This window comes from Limanda limanda, chromosome 1 (genome assembly GCF_963576545.1).
Source record: "Limanda limanda chromosome 1, fLimLim1.1, whole genome shotgun sequence".
Taxonomy (NCBI): domain Eukaryota; kingdom Metazoa; phylum Chordata; class Actinopteri; order Pleuronectiformes; family Pleuronectidae; genus Limanda; species Limanda limanda.
Genome location: NC_083636.1, coordinates 24339095 through 24359666, shown reverse-complemented (window position 1 = coordinate 24359666; position 20572 = coordinate 24339095). Strand labels below are relative to the sequence as shown.

Below are 20572 nucleotides of genomic sequence, written 5' to 3'. Positions count from 1 at the left end.
TGCCACACTTTTTAAATGTAAATGGCCATATGAAGTGATCATCCTTTACACTGAAATGCTGCTCGCCTGGTACTGTTGTTAATGTGGTGAAATGTTTAGCATGCATTTGTTCAGTGGTTTGTAAAATAAAATAAACTTTATTTAAACTGTCTCTGTCAGAGTAAAGTCAAGAGGTGCTTTTCATCGGGAAAAATGCTTTATTAGGACAAAGAGGGCCTCCTCCTCTGATGACCTCTGGTCAGATGGAGAAAGCCAGAGGCTGGGATACGTTGGTGGACGTGTGCCAACGGCTTGCAGTGCCATCATATATTGTCACTACCACCCTGAGACCTGACCTGATACTCTGGTCCACTTCATAGTATTGACGGTACCATGGGAGGATAATGTTGATGAAGCTAATGAGAGATAAAGCCTGAAGTATGCAGACATGGCATTTGAGGCCAAGTAACTTGTCTGGAAAGCAATAGTTTGCCCTGCGGAGGTTGGCTGCAGGGGTTTCCTTGCAACATCCACCATCGGGTTGCTCAGAGATCTGGGGATCCATGGACAAGCCCTGTGCCAGACCATAAAAGAAACATCACACACTGCAGCCAATGGCTCTGGATCAGAAGTATAGACCTGTTTGGTCTGCCTTAGAAGAGGGTTGCTTGTGATTAAAAGGCCAAAACAACGTATGATGCAAAGGTACACAACTGAAGACATTTCCCTAACATCTGCTGGTGGTAACATCAACTGGCAGTAGGCATTAATTAGTGTGGTAGAAAATACGAGGGATATTCTCCATCTTGTCCTATACTTTAAAATGGGACAGTGTTTAGTATAAAAAAGGCATAGAGGTAATGATGTCTGATCTACTGAGTGCTGTCATGCAAGCCAGTAGCCAGTCAGATTTACCTTTAGCCTCAGTGTACTCTCAACTTCGGTCTGTATCATTAATTACAGGGCCAAAACACTTGATGGCGCTAAGGTACTAAGGGAAGTTATATCCCTAACATCCGCTGGTGGCCTCTAACTCCTGCTAACATCTATTGGTAGTTGGTAACCTAAATTGTGCAGGAGACCTTCAAACGTACAAGGGACATTCAACACCTTTACCTTTATTCAAAAATTAGATATAATTGGGTATATATATATATATATACATAAGTTTACAGAAGTGAAAACATAAATAAAATGATAAAACAGTCAGATAAACAAGCAAAACAATAAGATTTGAGCTAATATGAACTGATGGTGATTTTAATGTTTTTTCTTCATTTATTAGAACATTCAAACTACAGGAACAAGGGCTAAATAACATCCAAGGATGGAAGTGCATCCTTTTTCAAAACCTAACAGCATGTCCAGGGTTACATTACAAGTCCTTACATGTGCTTTGTCGTGATTTGCACAATTAAATTGAGCCAAAACAGTCAATGAAGTCAAATAAATCAATCAACCAAATCCAGTGGTGTATAAAGTACTTGAAAGCCATACTTGAGGAAAAGTACAGATATCTTACTTGAAAGTGACTCCGGTAAAAGTAAAAGTCACCCGTCAGAAAATGACTTGAGTAAAAGTCTTAGGGTTGCTCATATTAAATGTACTTAAGTATCAAAAGTATCTGGTTTTGAAATGTACTTAAGTATCAAAAGTACAAGTACAAGTACCAAAATTAAAAATGCTAAGTGATTTTTATAGTAGGCCTACACAGACACAAAACAACCCAAAATTGTTCAGTTAAGGATTTATTTCAACTGACTGAAAAATTATAACAACACTATATATATAATGTATAATTTTACAAATTTTGAACCCGAGATGCTGAGGTTAAAAAAGTATTGGACAAGTGCATATGAACTTCTAGAGACAACAAAGAATCAACACAACAAGTGCCTCTTGATTCTTCCTAAGAACACTGATAGACCAAATTAAGCTTTTGTGTCTATTAGCTGTATTTTGTAGCTGCCTGGATGTTTACCTGCCTGTGTACCTGCCGCCAGCTTGTCCACGCATCTACATGTAAGCCTGTTTATTTATCATTACACTCTCTTCACTGAATGGGTCTGCGTTTGTGTTTGCATTTGTTTCCAGCAGGGTGACACTACACCTGTAGGGTATCTTGCCTGTAGGGACGGCAAAGTGAAGACACAACCCTGCTTGAAGTTGTACACATTAGCCAGTTTGTACAATACATATATAAAGACTCAACAGCTTCTAAGTTGTGTTGAGTCAGCACAAAGGGCGACTAAGGATTGGAATTGGCAATATATAGATATATCATATCTTTGCAAAAATTATATTGGCATTATAGCTAGTGGAAAACTGGGCCTGATTACCCAGGGTTCCATTTGGCGAGGTCCATTAAAAAACCTGAACTGTGTGCGTGAATATGCAGTAGTCGATGACACAGTGTTTGTTTTTGGTTGTGTTGGCTGAAAGTTGTTTTTGCGTTGGCTTATATAATTGGTTGTGTTGTTTGTTTTTCCATCTCGACTTGTTTAAAATCTGTTTTTTGTGTTTACGTGGACGTGCAAGACTAAGTAGACACGGCCAACCAATGATAGTCTATTTGCCAACAGTTTTTGTTTAAACCAACTACTTCCAATATTTTCTTTAAGAAAAGTTAACCACTTGCTGCTTTGAGCTATGTATTTATGTGCAGATGTTGACACGAAGCAGGAAAGGGAAAACGTCTGTCAGTGCCTGTCAGTGCTCGGGCCCTAATAATAAAGACTGAACCGAGCTCCTGCAGGACAGGAGAGCGCGAGAGAGAGGTGCGCCGTGTGTAAAGGTGCACGTTGCGCCAACCTCCGCTGCTCAAGTAACAAGCCAGTTTTGAGAATGTAAGAAGTAGAAAGTACAGATATTTGTGCTCAAATGTAGCGAGTAAAAGTTAAAAGTCGTCAGGAAAATAAATACTCAAGTAAAGTACAGATATGTGAAAAATCTACTTAAGTACAGTAACGAAGTATTTCTACTTTGTTACTTCCCACCACTGACCAAATCCAAGTCCATATTCACTTATACAAATTTGTCTCATATAGCTTAACAAGGGGCAACATCATTCTCCCTTCACCCTCACAAAGAATGAGGAAAAACTTTTTTAACAAAAAAAACACTGAACGGGGAAAGAAACCTCAGAGAGAGCGACAAGTGAGGAATCCTCTTCCAGGATGGACAGATGGGTAATAGATGCTGCGTGAAACAGTGCACATCAACAAAATAACAATATTTCCAACATGAGAAAAGACGACATTAAACATAAATGGAGAGGTGTATTAGTGTTTAAAGTATTTAAATGCCTTGCAGAGATGAAGGGAACAGTAATGATGATTGTAATGATTGCGGTATATCAAAAAATGGTTGTATAAATAAGTAGGCATATCTATATCTATATAGTAATATATATATCATATCCATCATTACGATCCACCCCAGTGATTGGATTATTATTATTCAGGCACTCTGCAGGCTTTTTTTTTTTTTTTTTTTAGCATTTGTATCATTGAAACTCCCACAAAGGACATGAAGCCAAAGCCAACAGTCCTCCTGTGCAGTCTAAAGCCCAATAGTATCAGTGCTTTACTAAGATCACGAGTCACTTAGAGTCATTGTCCCCTTTGGCAAATAATCCATATCCAGGATGTAACTTCACAGTATCAGTAACCTCCACATTAATTGCTCGAGGGTAGCTTCTGTAGCTTGAGTTTTGTTTATTTATTCATTATACTGATGATGATGTAGAGTGGTAAATTCCAAGTCTGATAAATATAAGAATGTGATCAGCGTGTGAACCAAATAAAATGACAAACACTTTTGACAGTATAGAGCATTATTTATTGGGCCCTTATTTTGTTTGTATTATATGTGCTCACTATGATGCATATTCCTGCCATCATAGTTTTACACAGTTTCACTGATCTACAGTTTAGGACCAATGTGCCGACACAATCCACAAGAGAAACAGATGGCTATTAAACACAGTCTTAAGCATTAAAATCTAAATGCATTTGTTTCATTTTATGATGAAGTGCAGTCAGCATGTTCTTCCGCTTCAAACTTAATGAGTTTGGTATAAGAGACACCTTGGTTTGCTAACAAGAAAACCCCACAGGAAACAAATACATTATACTAATACTGTTGTGCTTTGTCATTTTGACTGATTTTTCCTACTTTTCTTTAAACGAAGGAATCGACACAACTGCTCAGAGATTCAAACTGACAGGCTCCAGAGGTGAGTGAAACTAAACTGGGTTTGTCCTGACCTGCATGTTAATGTCTCTCTGCCTGTAAGAAAAGAGTTGATTAGCATCACCAGCAGATGTATGGTGTTAAAACACCTATAACATTAACATGCATTAACATTAAAATGACCTCCAGCAGGATATGGAGATTCACTGGCCTCTTTGAATGAGAAATTCGAAAGCAGCCTATTAGAGGTGTTTGCATAGGGACAATTTAAAAGTTCTGTATTTTTAACTGATTATCTCCTGAGGGTTTCACACGTTTGGGCTACTTCCAGATGAAACATTTAACTTTAAACTTCAACTTCATTTCTTATTGCTTCACTTGAACCTGTCCAACTTATAATAAATCATATTTGACAAATACATAACACACAAACCCATCCATATGTTGTGGGACACATGTGTGACACTTAGAGTTGAATCTCTTTCTGTTCTTTGAGATGAATGAAATGAAAAGCACTCTCAACTCAGCTGTTTTGAACCATGCCCCCATGTGTTTCTTGTGTGCGGAACGTGCCGATTAAACACACGATACTTTATTAGACTGTTTCTCACTTTCTTTGTTTTCTGACGCAACCGGACCGCTCTCGTGTCTACGTCACCGCCGTGGTGACGTCAGATCAGCACCAGCGTGAGTAGACAGTGACCGGGGAGCGTGCGCACATCGCATCCTGCAGGCGCGCGCCCCGGACGGGACTGTGCCGCTGAGTTTGTTTCTCATTCAAAGAGACAGAGGAGCAGGAGGGACGCGCCCGTGGCGAAGGTAACGAGTCACTCAAACTTCTCTCACTTTCACCTGGAACTAAAGCGGAGCAACGTTTGACTTCTAACTCAACTAGTGTCTGTACCTGCGCTATACTTACAAATAATGTTTGGTGTTTGTGGATGCGTGTGTGTGTGTGTGTGTGTGTGTGTGTGTGTGTGTGTGTGTGTGTGTGTGTGTGTGTGTGTGTGTGAGTGTGTGTGTTTGTGTGTGTGTGTGTGTGTGTGTGTGTGTGTGTGTGTGTGTGTGTGTGTGTGTGTGTGTGTTTGCAAAACTCCGGGAATATTCAAAGTTGGAAACTTTCCATGGGAATTAACGGGAATTAACGGGAATAAACTGGAAATGTTGTGGGTAATTTATACTAACTGTATTTACCTTGTCATATACAGACATAATTATAAACATTTTGTTGTGTCATAGGCTGATTTTAGCCCTGAGGAAACTTTGGGCACTTGACTATATGCTTCTGCATCTTTGTGTCATTCTTGACATTGGTCTTTGCACAGTATTTGCAAATGTACACAGCCTTTCCTTCTACATTGGATAGGGTGAAATGCCTCCAGACATGAGATAGTGCACGTGGCATTGTTCTGTAGAATAAGATGAGAAAAAAGTTTATAAAAAAACACTAATGCAATGCCAGAGATATAAATTAGCCAAACAATTGGAATGGTCTGTAAAAATATTTTACTATTGATGGATAACTGAATGGAAATAGGCTAGATGAACAGATGAACAATCCTCAATAAGCATGCTAATATATTTTCCCCAGTAATATCATCGAAACTTACCTGACTAGTCCTGCACACTACAGCAGGCCTCAATAGCCCTGCAGGATGCTGGGAAGTATCCCAGCAGTTATTATGGTGGAAGAATGCACAGTGGAGGGTTGAAATTCAACGTGCAGCGTGTGCTGCATTCCATACATCTTTAAAATAGTGTTTTGAATGATGTTTTTATTGCTCAGCGTTTAATTTGCAAAGTTTTTTTTTTTTTTCAAAATTCCCAAAATTCCCAAGCTTAATATTCCCATGGAAAGTTTCCGGACTCCGCCCCTTTGCAACCCTAACTACTACTACTTCAGCTTCACAGTGCTTGAACTGGGGGCTGAGTTGTAGATATGATTATGGCCATGGCTGGAAGCAGCTCTTTTGGGGCCCTGGGTTCAAATTTGTTGTTGGGTCCCCCGCTGACCCACAGCAGATATATCACTAATTCAAAAGGCAGCTGTATTTTATGGTTTCAATAATTATTTGTTTTTTTTACCAGTTGGTTTACTGAAAAGGTATCGGTAACATTGAAATTGTTAAAGCATTCAATTGCAACAATGACTGAAGCATTGTTGTAAAATATAAGTTTAGTTTGTTTACAAGAAAACTATACAAGACACTTTAAAGTACGTTTCATTCATAGTATGCAAGAGGTCTACTTTATGTTAAACGTTAGTTTATTTTGACAGTGTGATATTATAATTATGTTCAATTAAAAGGAATCAAGTAATAAAACTGTAAAGCTGCTTTCAGACGTGCTCTGGACTGGGAGGATCCTCCACATTTTCTCCGGACATTACATTGCATGTGTGAATGTAAATGTCAGAGTTAGACGCTCTTTCTACGGAGTTTATCTGCCTGGGCTCTTAGAATAAAGGCAAAAACATTAATACAAGTAAAAATATCTGCAGTGAAAAAGTGGTGACACACGTAAAAGACACAGATGAGGATATCAAGAGAGTTTGTGACTATGAGTGGGTGAATCCTGAAGTGCAAGTTATGTCTCTGTGTCTTTAAGGAAAGATGTCTTGGCATAGTTAATGAAGACTTCTTATGAGAATGCAAGTCTTCAGGTCTCTGGGGTGGCTACCAATACAGGATGGTCAAAATATGACATGCATGCATCTTTGCCAATGTTCACCTTTTTTCTGCGAGTGCTGGACCTGTACGACTATGTCATAGTGAGGTGAGCAGGCAAAAGGCTCTGTTGTGTGATTCCGTAGAGCTGCATGCCTCTTTGAATGGAACCACAAGATTTTAGTGGATTTGAGTTTATTCATCATGGCAAAATAATGTCCCAGCTACATTCATGATAGATCTGATGGTCTGTGCGGGGTATTAAGAGTGTCTTTGTCTGCTCATTAGTCCGTGTTGGGGCGTCTCCACCGGCTGCAGGAGAACAGTGTCACCTGGCTGATGTGTGGACAAAGGCACTCCTAAATCCCCATCATCACAACCTCAGCACTGCCTCACACAGTCCTCAAAACCTGCCTATAGGTCTATATGGCGTGGGAACTGCACCTAGAAAAGTGCTCTATAAATTAGACCATTTACCATTTAGACACACACACACATGTTTGTACAGCTATCTCAGTGAGGACACTCATTGGCAAAATGCATTCCCTAGCCCCTTACCCTAACCATCCAAACTAAATGCCTAACCCGAACCCTTAACCGAACCTAATTCTAACCCTAACCCTAAAACCAAGTCTTTCCCCACAAGCATTCCATTAAAGTGAGGAACGGCCAAAATGTCCTAACCTCACTCCATAGGTTGAAGACTTGAACTGGTCCTCAGAAAGATAGCTATATAGATTCAGCATAAACCTGGTTCTTATTTCTTATTTTAATTGTATGTTCTACATTGTAATTCATGAGATTTTACACTTTTTGGCGACTTTCAAATGAAAATAATACAGAAGTATGATTTAATGCTAATGCAGAACAGGACAGACAAGACAGTGCTGTTGAGTTTTTCACTCATTCGCAGAGCCGGAGGCTGAGGGGAGAAGTCAGGATTGTGAACAGGAGGTGTGTGTTCATGGCCAAATGCAACCTTTTTTCAGGCCCATGGGGCAAAAACCTATTGTTCAGCCCCCAGTGACCCCCACCATTCATAGCTGTGTGATTACTTCTCCGCACACCTAGAAACCGATGAGTATTGTACTGTTTCAATAGTAAGTTGATTCCTTTACCATTTTATTGTACGTTACATTTACTTAGCTGTCTCTGATGATGAGGCTATTGGTTAGCATTTTTTTGTGTGAAAGTTGCGAAATACTCAGGGAGCAGTATTGGCAGTTGGTTCTGATATTTGTAGCAGCATGTCTCATGTTACCGTGATGTTGCAGTCGGGCTAAGGTTAGCTTGTTTTTTAATTGAACTGTTACAGGTGGTAAGGGTCCCTCCTGTTATTACATTTCCATAGTTGCTGAAATGGTTGCGAAATACCGCAGGCAGTCTCCATGTGTTTTTTCTGGCCTTTTCTGTTGCTGTGGTTACTGCATCACATGCATCGCAGCTTGCCCTCTATTTTAGCGAGGGGCTTTGTAGACAGAGCTCAGCTGGATGGGGGGGGGGGGGCATACAAGTTTTGCCTGCTGAAAAAGCTCTCAACTGCAGCTTTGAAGCAAATATTAGCAAAAACATCACATGAGAAAAATTTTCATTTTTGGGGGTTTTCACTAATAGTAGTGATGGGCATGTTTCACTGTTTTTTTGATAAATACAATCATAAATACAATTATAATCAATCAAAAATGTATTAAAGGAAGTTATTGTCAGACCTATTCATTTTATGTGTCACTTGATATACAGGCAAAATAATAGAAGCAGAATTTGACAAAGTAATTTAAAGGAAACATCCACAGTATGAATTAAAGTAATAATGCGTACTTATTTAACATTTTATTTTAGTTTTATATAAATACTTGATGACAACTCAAAGCTCTTTCCATTACATTCACATTCCCATTCATACAGTGCAGCACTCTCCATCAGACATCACTCATACACTGGCAGCACAGCCGTCAGGGCCAATTTGAAGTTCAGGAGACTTCAGCATGTAGAATGGGGGCAACAGGGATCGAATAGCATTTGCAACAGGACAAGTCTTTTCATATGTAGGATGAATGAAAAAAATCCTTCCTATTGAGAAACATGAGGTGTTTCAATTCCACATATACCGCCCTGCTAACCCAAATTCGAATGTGGACTAATGCACTGCCAAAAATAGTCCCCGAAAATGCACTATTTCTGTCTTTGAGTTTAATCTTTGGTAAAAAGTCACAGTGTCCTGCTGTTTTAGGACGTGGCAGGGTTGTCAACCTGTTTTTGACTGGTTTTTAAACTATCTGGCCTTTGGGACAACTGATAAGGTACGAGGGAATCAGAATGTATTAAGACACAGATACATTGGCTTAGGTCTAATCCTTGTTGGCAATAACAATGATATAGCATTGAGATAATCTACTTTGTGTTTCGGTTTTATACGAATAATAAATAGATGAACCTTAGAGTTTTGCTCTTAAGATGCATTGAGGAAGTAGAATGTTTGTGATGGACAATTTTTACACGTGTATTCAACAGGATCCAGGGTCGTTCAACAGGAGAGAGGGTCCAGGATCTGTGAAGAAACCTGCCTCACCGGTTCAGAGGGAGCAAGAGTGGCAGCTGCTGAGGAGCCTGGGGGGGACTTTCTCTGGGATCGTGCTGCTGCATTCTTCTTTTGAGAAGGGGTAGGGGAGAGGAGCTGGGGCCATGCACCGCTTACGGACTACAGTGGCAAGGCTTCGGCCTTTAACGGCTGCTCAGACAGCACAGAGACTATCACAGCCCAGACTGCTGGTGGTTGGAAGGAGTTTAAGGACATTTCCGCTTGCAAGGTGTTTGAACACATCTCTGACTGCTGAGCCCTTTCTTAATGGCACTAGCTCTAACTATGTGGAGGAGATGTACTATGCCTGGCTTGAGAATCCTAGAAATGTGCACAAGGTACGTCATTGTGTATCGGCATATTTACATTATCTATGCTTTTAATCTTGTATTTGTATTTATGGGCATATGAAAAACAGGTCCAGTGCTGTCCCACTGGTGTCCAGTCCCTAAACCGATGCACCGAATGTGATTCCTTTCACTCTTTTTACCCTTAAGCCCCTCTTCTGACTTTCTTCCTGAGGGGTCTGAAAAGAGAAAGAATGGTTATGAGTCCTAATAAATACCTGTCCAAAATTTTGTAGGGTAAATGTTACACGTATAGACATTCCATACATGCGTGTTTGCACATACATGTTTTAAAAGCAGCGAGTACAGCAAGAATGACTCGCACTGTGAATCTTCTAAAAAATAAGGATGCACTAGTTATTTCAAATCTAAATATATAGTCAACCAAACTGCACAGAGAAAAGGTGATTTTTTTGTTGTAGTGCCACATGAAAAATTAGGAGTAGCAGTATAACCAGAAAGTAGCAGTATAACCAGAAAAAATTGTGTTATGAGTGTTAACCTTCATAGCACAGTCTCTACTCTACGTATTGTTAATAGAACACATCGGGTTATGCCCTCATAGTCAAGCACAGACTGAAGATGTCTTTCATTTTTGACTGCAGCAATAACTTTGTTCAAGTCACAAATTACCTAATTACTTAAGACCCTTGAAATAACCTTGAATAGCTCTTTTGAATTCAACCTCATAAAGCTATCATATGCAAACAAATCTGTCAAATTGCTAGAGAGTAAAAGCCAGGTTGCCAATCTTATCTATAGAACATCAAACTTCTATCGTGGTCGGCCAATTTTCCCTTTATAAATCACAGTCCACCTAAAGTCTGCAACTGATAACTACTTTGAGCATTGATCAATTTGCAGATTACAACTGCTTTATTTGGGAAAATGATCATAGGATTTACTGCTTTTCTGTGTTTTATGACATTGCAAACTGAGCATATTTTTTTGATTGTTGGCTTGACAAAACAAAACCTTATAAGATGCCATCTTGAACTATGGGATAATATAATAATAGTTATTAATCTATTTTATAGACAAAACATTTTATTGAGAAAAACAAGGAGCTGATTAATTTGAAGCCCTTATGGTAATGGTAGCAGTTAGCGGCTCTGTGCCTCAAAGAGCTTCACAAAGCTGCTCTACCTTGTTTACCAAATGTGTTTGTTTACTCCTTGTGTGCACATTTAAGTTAATCCATATGTGACATTGCTCAATTTGGGATTACTTTGCTCATCCTGAAGAAGTGATCCATTTTACTATATATGAAAATATGCTGAGTGATTTGTCTTGTCTCTTCTTCTCTTTCTCTTTCTCCCTGGAGTCCTGGGATATATTTTTTAGCAACGTTAATGCGGGGGCTCCACCTGGTGTGGCCTACCAGAGCCCTCCTCCCATCAGTGGGACTTCTCAGGGACTGCCCAGTGTCCAGGCACTGGTGGGAGCTCAGCCCAATGTGGAGAAGCTGGTGAAGGATCATCTAGCAGTACAATCACTCATACGAGCATACCAGGTAAACTACACATGCTATTTATAGCTGCTTTCAGACCTGCACTAAACTCTGGATAATATAATAACTGGACATTCTCCGGAAGGGCTGTATTTGAGAATGCATTTGTCAGAGTGCGAGTCTCCAGATATTTTTATGTTTACAGATGTGTCCGATGTCACTGTGTGTGTGTGTGTGTGTGTGTGTGTGTGTGTGTGTGTGTGTGTGTGTGTGTGTGTGTGTGTGTGTGTGTGTGTGTGTGTGTGTGTGTGTGTGTGTCTGCATGTCAGAACAAGCAAGCCAGTGAGGTAGACAGAGGAGTCAGGAAGGACTGAATGGATCTTGTGCAGCTCTACTGTGAAAAAGATTTTACCAATTTAAGATTTTGTAAGTGTAGATACTGTGGCCACAAACAATTCCACGTAGGAAAGTGCAGATCTGATCTGCATTTAATAGGCGTTTGGGTGTTTTTAGACCTGAAATTAGTCCGGTGAGGACGGAGGACAATAACAGGTTTGAACAGGGACAAAGAGGCTCAGGACACATACGCATTTACACATCCACATTTGACTCAGACCACCTTCTAACGTGGTCTGTGAGATCAGATCTTAAATGTGTCCTCAATGTCAATAAGATGCATCACATCTGAACTTCAAGCTGGCCAATTGGTATCGGATCACCCGGGTCTAAACAGGGTCTATAACCTTCCCTGATGGTAGATTCTAGAAACTCAGCTTTGAACCTGGATTAAATATAACAGATTCTCACTATGATGTGTCTGTTTGGAGTGCTGACCAGACGTTTTATGCTGAACTCTCTGGATGGAGTTTTACAGCATGTTTCTCATTTATTAAAGCCTCTGTGGTCCAAGCGTTCAAACGTCAAGTCAACCAAGTGTAAATAACGTCACTATAGAAGATCTCATACTACAGCAGTGCCACCTTTGGCAGAAAGTATCATCTGAAATTAAAGCTAATGTCTTTTTATAAATGTAAAGTCCTCATTATGATTGTTCACAATCATATTGCAGCGTTACTACGAAGACTATTGTATTGTTTTTATTATTTCTGATATATTAAAATGTGTATATTGCAGATGGCCAGGATAGAGCAAATTATAGTTCTAGGAGTACAGCAACTACAACTGTATTTTAAATGTGGTGTAGTTTCTATAGTAATTGCCGATGAATTGAAGTTGAGTAGAATTGTAGTGTATATTTCTATAAAAGTACTAGCTTAAAACTAATAGCTTAAAATTATACTCTGGTAAATGTCCAAGTAAAGCTTTCATCAGTTTGTTAAATGAACTGATGACCTGTTGAATGGACCTTGGACTCAGGCAGGAGACCATATATCTGTCCAACAGTGCTTCTGCTTTTGTTTGCTACCTTTGCTCCACATCTGTGTCTACGGTTAAGCTAACATCTGTGTCTACTTCCTTACAGGAAGTTGTCAGCAGTTTAGACAAAGTCAAATGAGCACAATCTAGCTGGAATTGGGTGACAAAGTCTGACCATTTAAACATGTGAACATGCAATGAGCTATGTGGTCTTGTGTTTGCTCAGGTACGAGGGCATCACATAGCGAAGCTGGACCCCCTGAACATCGGCTGTGTAGACTTTGACGATGCCCCATGTGCCGTTGGTTTCCAGAACGTTGGTGAGAAATCTAAACCTGTGCAAATCTTCACAAATGTTTTTCCCTCTGCTCCCATCCTTTCCTTACCTGTGATTCCCTGTTTTCGAATCCCCTAGTTATCCAGTTCTTAGGCTACATCCACATCTGTATGTATTTGTTTGAAAACAGCATTTCCTATCTCTGTCCACATGGTCGTTTTGGATCCCTTTCAGTTTAAATCACTGTCCATTCCAACACACTTGAAAACGCATATATCACGTGACAGCTTGCATACACTGGGATATGTGTGTGCCAGTGTAAACAGGAAGGCATGCACGAATGGTATACACAGGAAATATTTGGTTGTTAGTCGCAGAATTTTCTGAGATTGCTTGAATAAGAGCTTGTGAAATATAAAGTGGAAATAAGTACAAATACTTAATATTGTGAATTCCAAAGAAATATTTGATAAATTTGATGTTTTTCTCTTAACTAGGGAACAAAATAGGGTTGTTTATTTTATTAATACGTTTATTAATACAATAACAAGCAACTACGGACAAAATGTTTTACAGTGCAGCTGACACCCCTGGTCAAAGGGGCTACATAGAAAAGAGGAACTGTTCATGATCTGCCTACAAGCTTTTAACCTAACCAGAACAAATATATCAGAACAAAAATCTTTATTATTAATTTTTACTTTTTTTTAAATTTGAACATTTACTAGTGTTACATTTTTGTTAAATAAATAAATAGCCCTCCAAACAACATTTTTGGTTGCCTAATTGTAAACAAATTGGTATAGTCTGTTGAGGCTGGTGTTTATCCTCTATAGATTTTCAGATTGGCCCCTAAGGCAACGGCCCAGAGTCCAGAGGGGCCCAAAGCTGGAGCTTCTGTGTTATGCAACAGCCCTTGTTGTAAAGTGTTAGGTCCTTATGCTTTTAACATTGAGTGTCACTAACCCTAGCGTATTATTTATTCTGATTAGATTTTTCAAGTTTTTTAATTCACAGTAAGGCTTATACTAAACTTTTGATAAAAAGATCTGATATCAGAATGCTGAAACAGAATAAAACCCACTCTTCAGGTGCCATTTGATACATTCCTGCATGTGTTTAGTAAGCTGTAAAGTATTTAGATGTTACACTATATCTGTTATATCAGCTTTGACCATTTCAAGTCATTAACAAAGGGCCAATGAATCAAGGAGCTGGGAGGATTTACAGAAGCTAAAGGTCTTTATTTTATTACAACCTGGCAACCTTAATACGAAAGTTGTTTTTTGTTTACTTTATTTGTAGTCATCAATTTATCACCCACTAAAAAGCTGTTGAGTGCAAGAAATACAAAGTTGTTGTGACATATTCCGTATAAGAAACAGAATTTATCTGTGCCTTTGTTATTTTATGTTATGTTTTTTATTTATGTATTGTTGACCAGTTCATGATGTCACTGTCAGAGTTGTGCCCTTATGAGCCACGTTAGGTGTAACTCATGTGTATCCTGCTGTCCTTATCAGAACACTCTGTACAGTAAGTGTTGGTCTGAGGAGAGATGATAAGACCACGTGCAGTTCTTCGTGGTTGTTAGTTTCAGAGCTGTTGTGGTCATATACAGGTGTAGGGTTAGGGTTAGGGTTAGGGTAAGGGTTATCATAATTGTACCCGTTTATTATTTAATAATCATTTTAAGTCCAGATTGATCTTGCACATGTGCAGCCTGGTTCCTATCAGTACATACTACACTGTCTTGTAGAACAAATGATGGTCTCTGAAGAGATAAGACAACATGCTCCATAATTCAACACTAATTTTTTACAGCTAACAAATTGAAGAATTTGGAAATAATCGGGTAATTCTTGTTGTTGAAATAAGGATGATTATTATGCTCTTCTTAATTGACTTAGTTTAGATTCACTGGCTGCTCAGCTGACTTGTTTGGAGATATGTAGCACGGCGTTTTCTCACTTCCATCACCTTGTTAACTAAACACAGACTTGTCAGCTTTATTACAGTAGCTCAAAGAGTGGAAACCATTCGGAAAGCGTGGGAGTTGGCTGTTGTGTGATGAACGCCTGCTGCATGCCAGCATTGTACCGAATGAAAAGGCTGGGCCTCTGAGTTCAAAAACAAGCGATTGTTATGCGTTGTTATAGGATGTTTCCACAGTAAATAGAGGTATTGTTCTGTTTCAACAGGTTCGGGTGGCGCTGAGGTTCACAGAGATCAGACTAAAAGACAATATCAGAAGATTTATGTTATACTTAACCTGCAGTATGTGTGTTTGTATGTCTTCATGCATCCAGAGCTCTCTAAAGAACGGCTCTAAAATCAGATGGCTGAATGTAGGACAAGTCCCTCAAACCCCATGCCGAGTTTTATGCTCTGTGAGTGGGATCTTTGATGTAGACCCTTGGCCCACATCCAGCGGCACTCTGCGCATTAACGTTAAAGGCTTTAATGTAAGAGGATGCTTTCAGTTTGTGGTGTTCCTGCTGATATTCCATTCAAAATCAATTTCCTGTGATTTCTCATATAGTGTCCTCCTTGTTTTTTGGTTCTGGTTTGTTTTCAGTGAAAACATCAGGGCGAACACAATATATTCCATTTAAGTTTCACTTTCTGATAACACACCTTTTTATTCAACAATTCTTTATAGACTTTTTTTTAAATTTGGGTTGGAAAAGCTTTTTATCAATAAGTAAGACTTTTTCAAAAGACTTTTTGACCACATATCTTCTGAAAAAAGTGCTGCATGACAACTGCTGTAAAATCCATTCGTAAACTATTGCTAAACATTTAACACTGCAGACTTGGTGCACTGATGTATTAGCATTATATAGAAAGTCAAAAGCCTTTATTAATGTCGTGCTAACACTTATAACTGGTAGCCTGATTACTTTTTGAGTGCGTTTGGAAATTTTAACACCATGATGCACCATGATGCACAATATTCTTTATTTCAAATAGCAGAATGGAAACATCTTTAAAAAACATTACTAAACAGCTCTTTATGTCCACATGTCACACATACTGCATTGTCCTCTCTGTCCTGATATTATTTTGTATTATCATCAGCAGGTCAAACACTATACAAATGTTTGTATCATAATATGTGTGAACTTCAACAAGCAGTTTATAAATATAACTAAATTTGGGTCCACATGTGCAGCATGCTTTGCCACAAGTGATTAAACAGTCCATGGAGGTTTACTGAGTGAATGAATGAACTAATTTGATATTGAATAATAATTAAGGCTTTAATTACAGCTTCAAAAAACTTTACAAATGGGGTGTATGTGTGTGTGTGAGTGACTTTGACTTCCAGGGAGGGGTAATGCTTTTGGGTGTGTGTGTGTGTGTGTGTGTGTGTGTGTGTGTGTGTGTGTGTGTGTGTGTGTGTGTGTGTGTGTGTGTGTGTGAACGCCGGCCCCTGTTAACCTTTGCTCAGCAGCTGATAGGGTCAAACAGGACATACACAGGCTTATCTGTGCCTGCTTCATCAAAAAGTTCCTGTGATTAGATTGCAGGCAGACGCTGGTTGATTACAGCTTTGGATCGTGCAGCCTCTTCTCTTTGAAACCTCATGGAACACAAGTTCCGTGTTTTTATGTGTAGGGCGGCTCTAAGAGGGGGGAGGAAAGTCTAAAGATCCCTCTTGTAACAGCACTGGGCACTACTATGCTGACAGAGATATGCAAACACAGACATAGATAACACCATGCCCCCCCCCCCCCCCCCCTCTGTTTTCTCGTATTGTCTTATCTCTGTTTGGTTCAACAAGGACATCGCATTCTGTGAATCAGAAGGAGCCACCCTGTACTGTTTCAGTCTGCCCCCCCCCCCCCCCCTAAATTGAGAAGTACAATTTGACCAGTAAACCCAACCCATCAGTCCTGTGATGTTTGCTTTCAGCCAGAAACACCTCGGCTGCCTCTCTGTCTTCTTTATTACACTGTTTCATTATTAATAGAAATCTTCCACATTTACCGATCGCGAGGGCCAACGGAGTCCAGTCACAAATGTTCTAGGAAGAAACTAGAACACACACACACACTTAGATTTGATCTGGTTGCATGACATGTTCTGAGCTTTTAGTCTTGTGTAAGTTAAAAAAAAGTATAAATTATAATTGTGGACATTTCATCAGAAAAATTAAGCCATTTAGAGAATCTGAAAGAAAAGAATAATCAAAATAAACAGCAATTTTAGACAATGATGTATATTCTATATATTGTAGGTTGCAGCCCAAACCTCACACAACTTCCTCAGATTTTGAAGTTGGTAAACATTCGGCTTATGTTCACAAATGTTATCAGGTCTGTCTTATCTGTAAAAGGAAGAAGGAAATAAAAGAAATAAAACACTTGTTTTAAAGGTTTAAAATTTCTTATAATTGCCTCTTATTTTCCAGTCAGAAGTCGCTTTGAAAGGAAAATGCAATTTGTTACTAATTAAAAACAAAAATAATATTAAGTCAGGAATATGCAAATGTTCATAGAGTAAATCCTGTGCGCATTGTACAAACAATATGTAACACGAGATAGCTGTTGGTGGGGGGAGAGTACACAGCAAGCAGGGCCAGCCCTATCGGTACAATTGTTTCTGAGTCGGTGATGTGGGAGATTAGGTGAGCCAAACAACAAATGATTGACTTTTTGCACAAACCTTAGCTCTAGTTTCATTAATACTAGAACTTTGTTTATGCTTAAGCAAACATCCCAGTCCAAACAGACGTATCTAGAACGGGCACTAGTCACACTAAAACAATCAGTAGTTCAACTCCTGATATGATACTGATATGATCATAATCAATAAAATAAAATCGATGTTCAAAATATCACAACTTTTCTGTTCTTGCACTTTGTGGCAAGTTACCTGCCAGCTTAGATGAGCTGCAGAGGGAGTGAAGGAAAGTGAGTGAACAGTGAAGAGAAAAAGCATGGATCACACATTTTATAGGAAAACTTGAATTCAGTGGTGTGTCTTAAACCTCTCTTTATCCGTTCTTTTTCTTAGCAGTGGTTACATGTCTGTCTCAAGATCTCATCTTTTTCTCTCTCTCCACTCTCTCTTTCCCCCACATGTTCACAACAGGTTTATACGGGCTGGCAGACTCCGACCTGGACAAGGTGTTCCGCCTTCCCACCACCACCTTCATCGGCGGCAACGAGACCAGTCTGCCCCTCAGAGAGATTATCCACCGCCTTGAGGTGAAAAACAATCCACATACCTAAAACATTTGTATTCTGAAATGTGTAGAACCAGTTAGGCAGTAATGCAGCCCCCAAAATACTGTTGCAGGAAACAAAACATAAAGTTTACAGTAACAATGTTTGATGCCAAAACCATATATCAGGATGTAAGATTAGACTCATTATTTCAGGTACTTTCTGTTAAGTCACTCAAACGTCCACTCACACTGACCTGCCTCTCTTTTCTAGACGGCCTACTGTCAGCATATCGGAGTGGAGTTTATGTTCATTAATGATGTGGAGCAATGCAAGTGGATCCGACAGAAGTTTGAGACACCAGGAATCATGCAGTTTGGTCTGGAGGAGAAGAGGACTCTTTTGTTCAGAATGATCCGATCCACCAGGTGTGTCTTCTGCTCCTTTACATTCCTCAACACTGCTCAGTAATTACCTGGAAAAGCCTGCGGAGCAGCCCGAGGGCAAGGGTGTCTTTTTTCTGGGGGGTTGTGGGGGGGATACATGTTCTGAGACCACAGTGTGAAGCAGCAGCACCACCACCTGTTCACAGATTTGAGGAGTTTCTCCAGAGGAAGTGGTCTGCGGAGAAGCGGTTCGGTCTGGAAGGCTGCGAATCCCTCATCCCTGCCCTCAAGACCATCATAGACTGGTCCAGTCAGAGCGGAGTGGAGAGTGTGATCATGGGGATGCCCCACAGGTAAACACAGAGCTCATACATCATGTGTGATACCGGCAAACAGAAAAGCCTGAATGTTAATTCACAATGCACGTGTGTCTCCTCAGAGGTCGGCTGAATGTGCTCGCTAATGTCATCCGGAAAGAGCTGGATCAAATCTTCTGCCAATTTGACTCCAAACTAGAGGCTGCAGATGAGGTTTGAAAAGGACTTTCAGAGTGAACAAACATTTATAAGCATAAGAATAACATGTTTTTTGATTATAGCTTTTTCATACATATAAAGAAACTCCAAGCTCTTTTCAATATGAAATTAAAATCAAATCCCATTAAAAAAATGCAAAAATCTAAAAGGATATAAAATAGTAAAGATTGTAAAAAGGTATAAAAAGACACAGTAGATGAACCAAAAGTTTGTCTAAATTAGTAGGTCTTATGTGGCTAATGTAGCTGAGCAGGCGGATCCACAGTCTTGTTGGACAGTAGCTGAAACCAGTTTCCTCACTCTTTGTGTGGTCCGTGATAGAAATTTAAAAGATTCAGAAGATTTCAAAGATCTGAAATCTAAGGCACCAGAGTTTGGAATTAGCTGAAGTTTTATATTTTGGTAGCCACAGAAAGATGGTATTATAGTCGTTTAAGAAGCTTTCAGACATGCACTGAAGTCTTGGTTAAATGCTGGACTTTCTCCGGAGGGCCTGAATGTCCAACAAAGTCCATGTGAGAACACAGCAAGAGATCCCTCGCAGGATTAACTGCAAGCAAGCTGGTTTGTTGAAGATGTTTCTAAAATGCGACAGACACCAAAATTAATAAAACAAAGAATACAAAGATTCCAGGATGAAAATGCGGTGTCTTACATGTAGAAGATGGCAACGAAGATATCAAGAGATTTTTTGGCTATAAGGGCCGACGCTGGTGTTGATGTGCTGTAAAGAAATACACATGATCTCCGCAGCAGAGTTGATTACATCACATCCTGCCTCTGCCTGCCGCACCACCCCTCACCTGAACACTTCGGAGATTTCTGTGTTGTTGTGTATGCGTCCAATCAGTGAATCTCCTGCTGGGTTGTTTCATGTGTGAAAAGAAACATTTCTGGAGTTCATGTCTAAAAAATACATTATAGTTAGCTTAGTATATAGACTGAAAGCAGAGGGAGGGAGATGATGGATTTTCATTTACCATCAAAAGTATTTTTAATTACTATTCTTTAAAACAGCTAATCAATGCACCAGCTCATCATTCAGTTGTATGTGTGGCTTTGCCTGGCTTCATCACATATTTCTTTCTTTTCTGCTTTTAGGGATCTGGTGATGTGAAATATCATCTTGGGATGTATCACAAACATAAGAACCGGGTCAGCGACAGGGACATCTCCATGTCCCTCATGGCTAACCCGTCTCACCTGGAAGCAGTGGACCCTGTTGTGCAGGGGAAGACCAAAGCTGAACAGTTCTACTGCGGGGACACTGAGGGCAAGAGGGTAATCTGAATACACATCGTACATGATTGCACTTGGGGTTGTTTTCCAAACATGTTTTTAACCCGACGAATGACTTTGCAGGTGATGTCAATCCTGCTTCACGGCGATGCTGCATTTTCAGGCCAGGGTATCGTGTACGAGACGTTCCACCTGTCTGACCTTCCGTCCTACACCACCCACGGCACCATCCACGTGGTGGTTAACAATCAGGTATGCACTCAGGCTCTGATCCACTGTTAGTGAGCAGGCAGGCAGCTTTGGAGAGGAGAGGATTCAACATTGCTGCTTGGTCCCAAAGTTTATACCAGTTTCTGCAGACTAGTGCTT

At 39.8% G+C, this 20572-nt stretch overlaps 1 protein-coding gene across 1 annotated transcript in view; it reads left to right on the top strand.

Annotated features, from left to right (window-relative positions):
• Positions 1–4932: 4932 nt before the first annotated feature.
• Positions 4933–20572, top strand: part of ogdhb (oxoglutarate dehydrogenase b) — a 24386-nt gene continuing 8746 nt past the window's right edge. Inside the window, exons 1-10 of the mRNA XM_061088799.1 lie at positions 4933–4992; positions 9351–9755; positions 11089–11277; positions 12818–12911; positions 17969–18084; positions 18316–18470; positions 18635–18781; positions 18868–18958; positions 20066–20245; positions 20327–20455. Of these exons, the coding sequence (XP_060944782.1) occupies positions 9522–9755; positions 11089–11277; positions 12818–12911; positions 17969–18084; positions 18316–18470; positions 18635–18781; positions 18868–18958; positions 20066–20245; positions 20327–20455 (1335 nt within the window). The 5' untranslated portion in view covers positions 4933–4992; positions 9351–9521. The remainder of the gene's footprint in view (positions 4993–9350; positions 9756–11088; positions 11278–12817; positions 12912–17968; positions 18085–18315; positions 18471–18634; positions 18782–18867; positions 18959–20065; positions 20246–20326; positions 20456–20572) is intronic.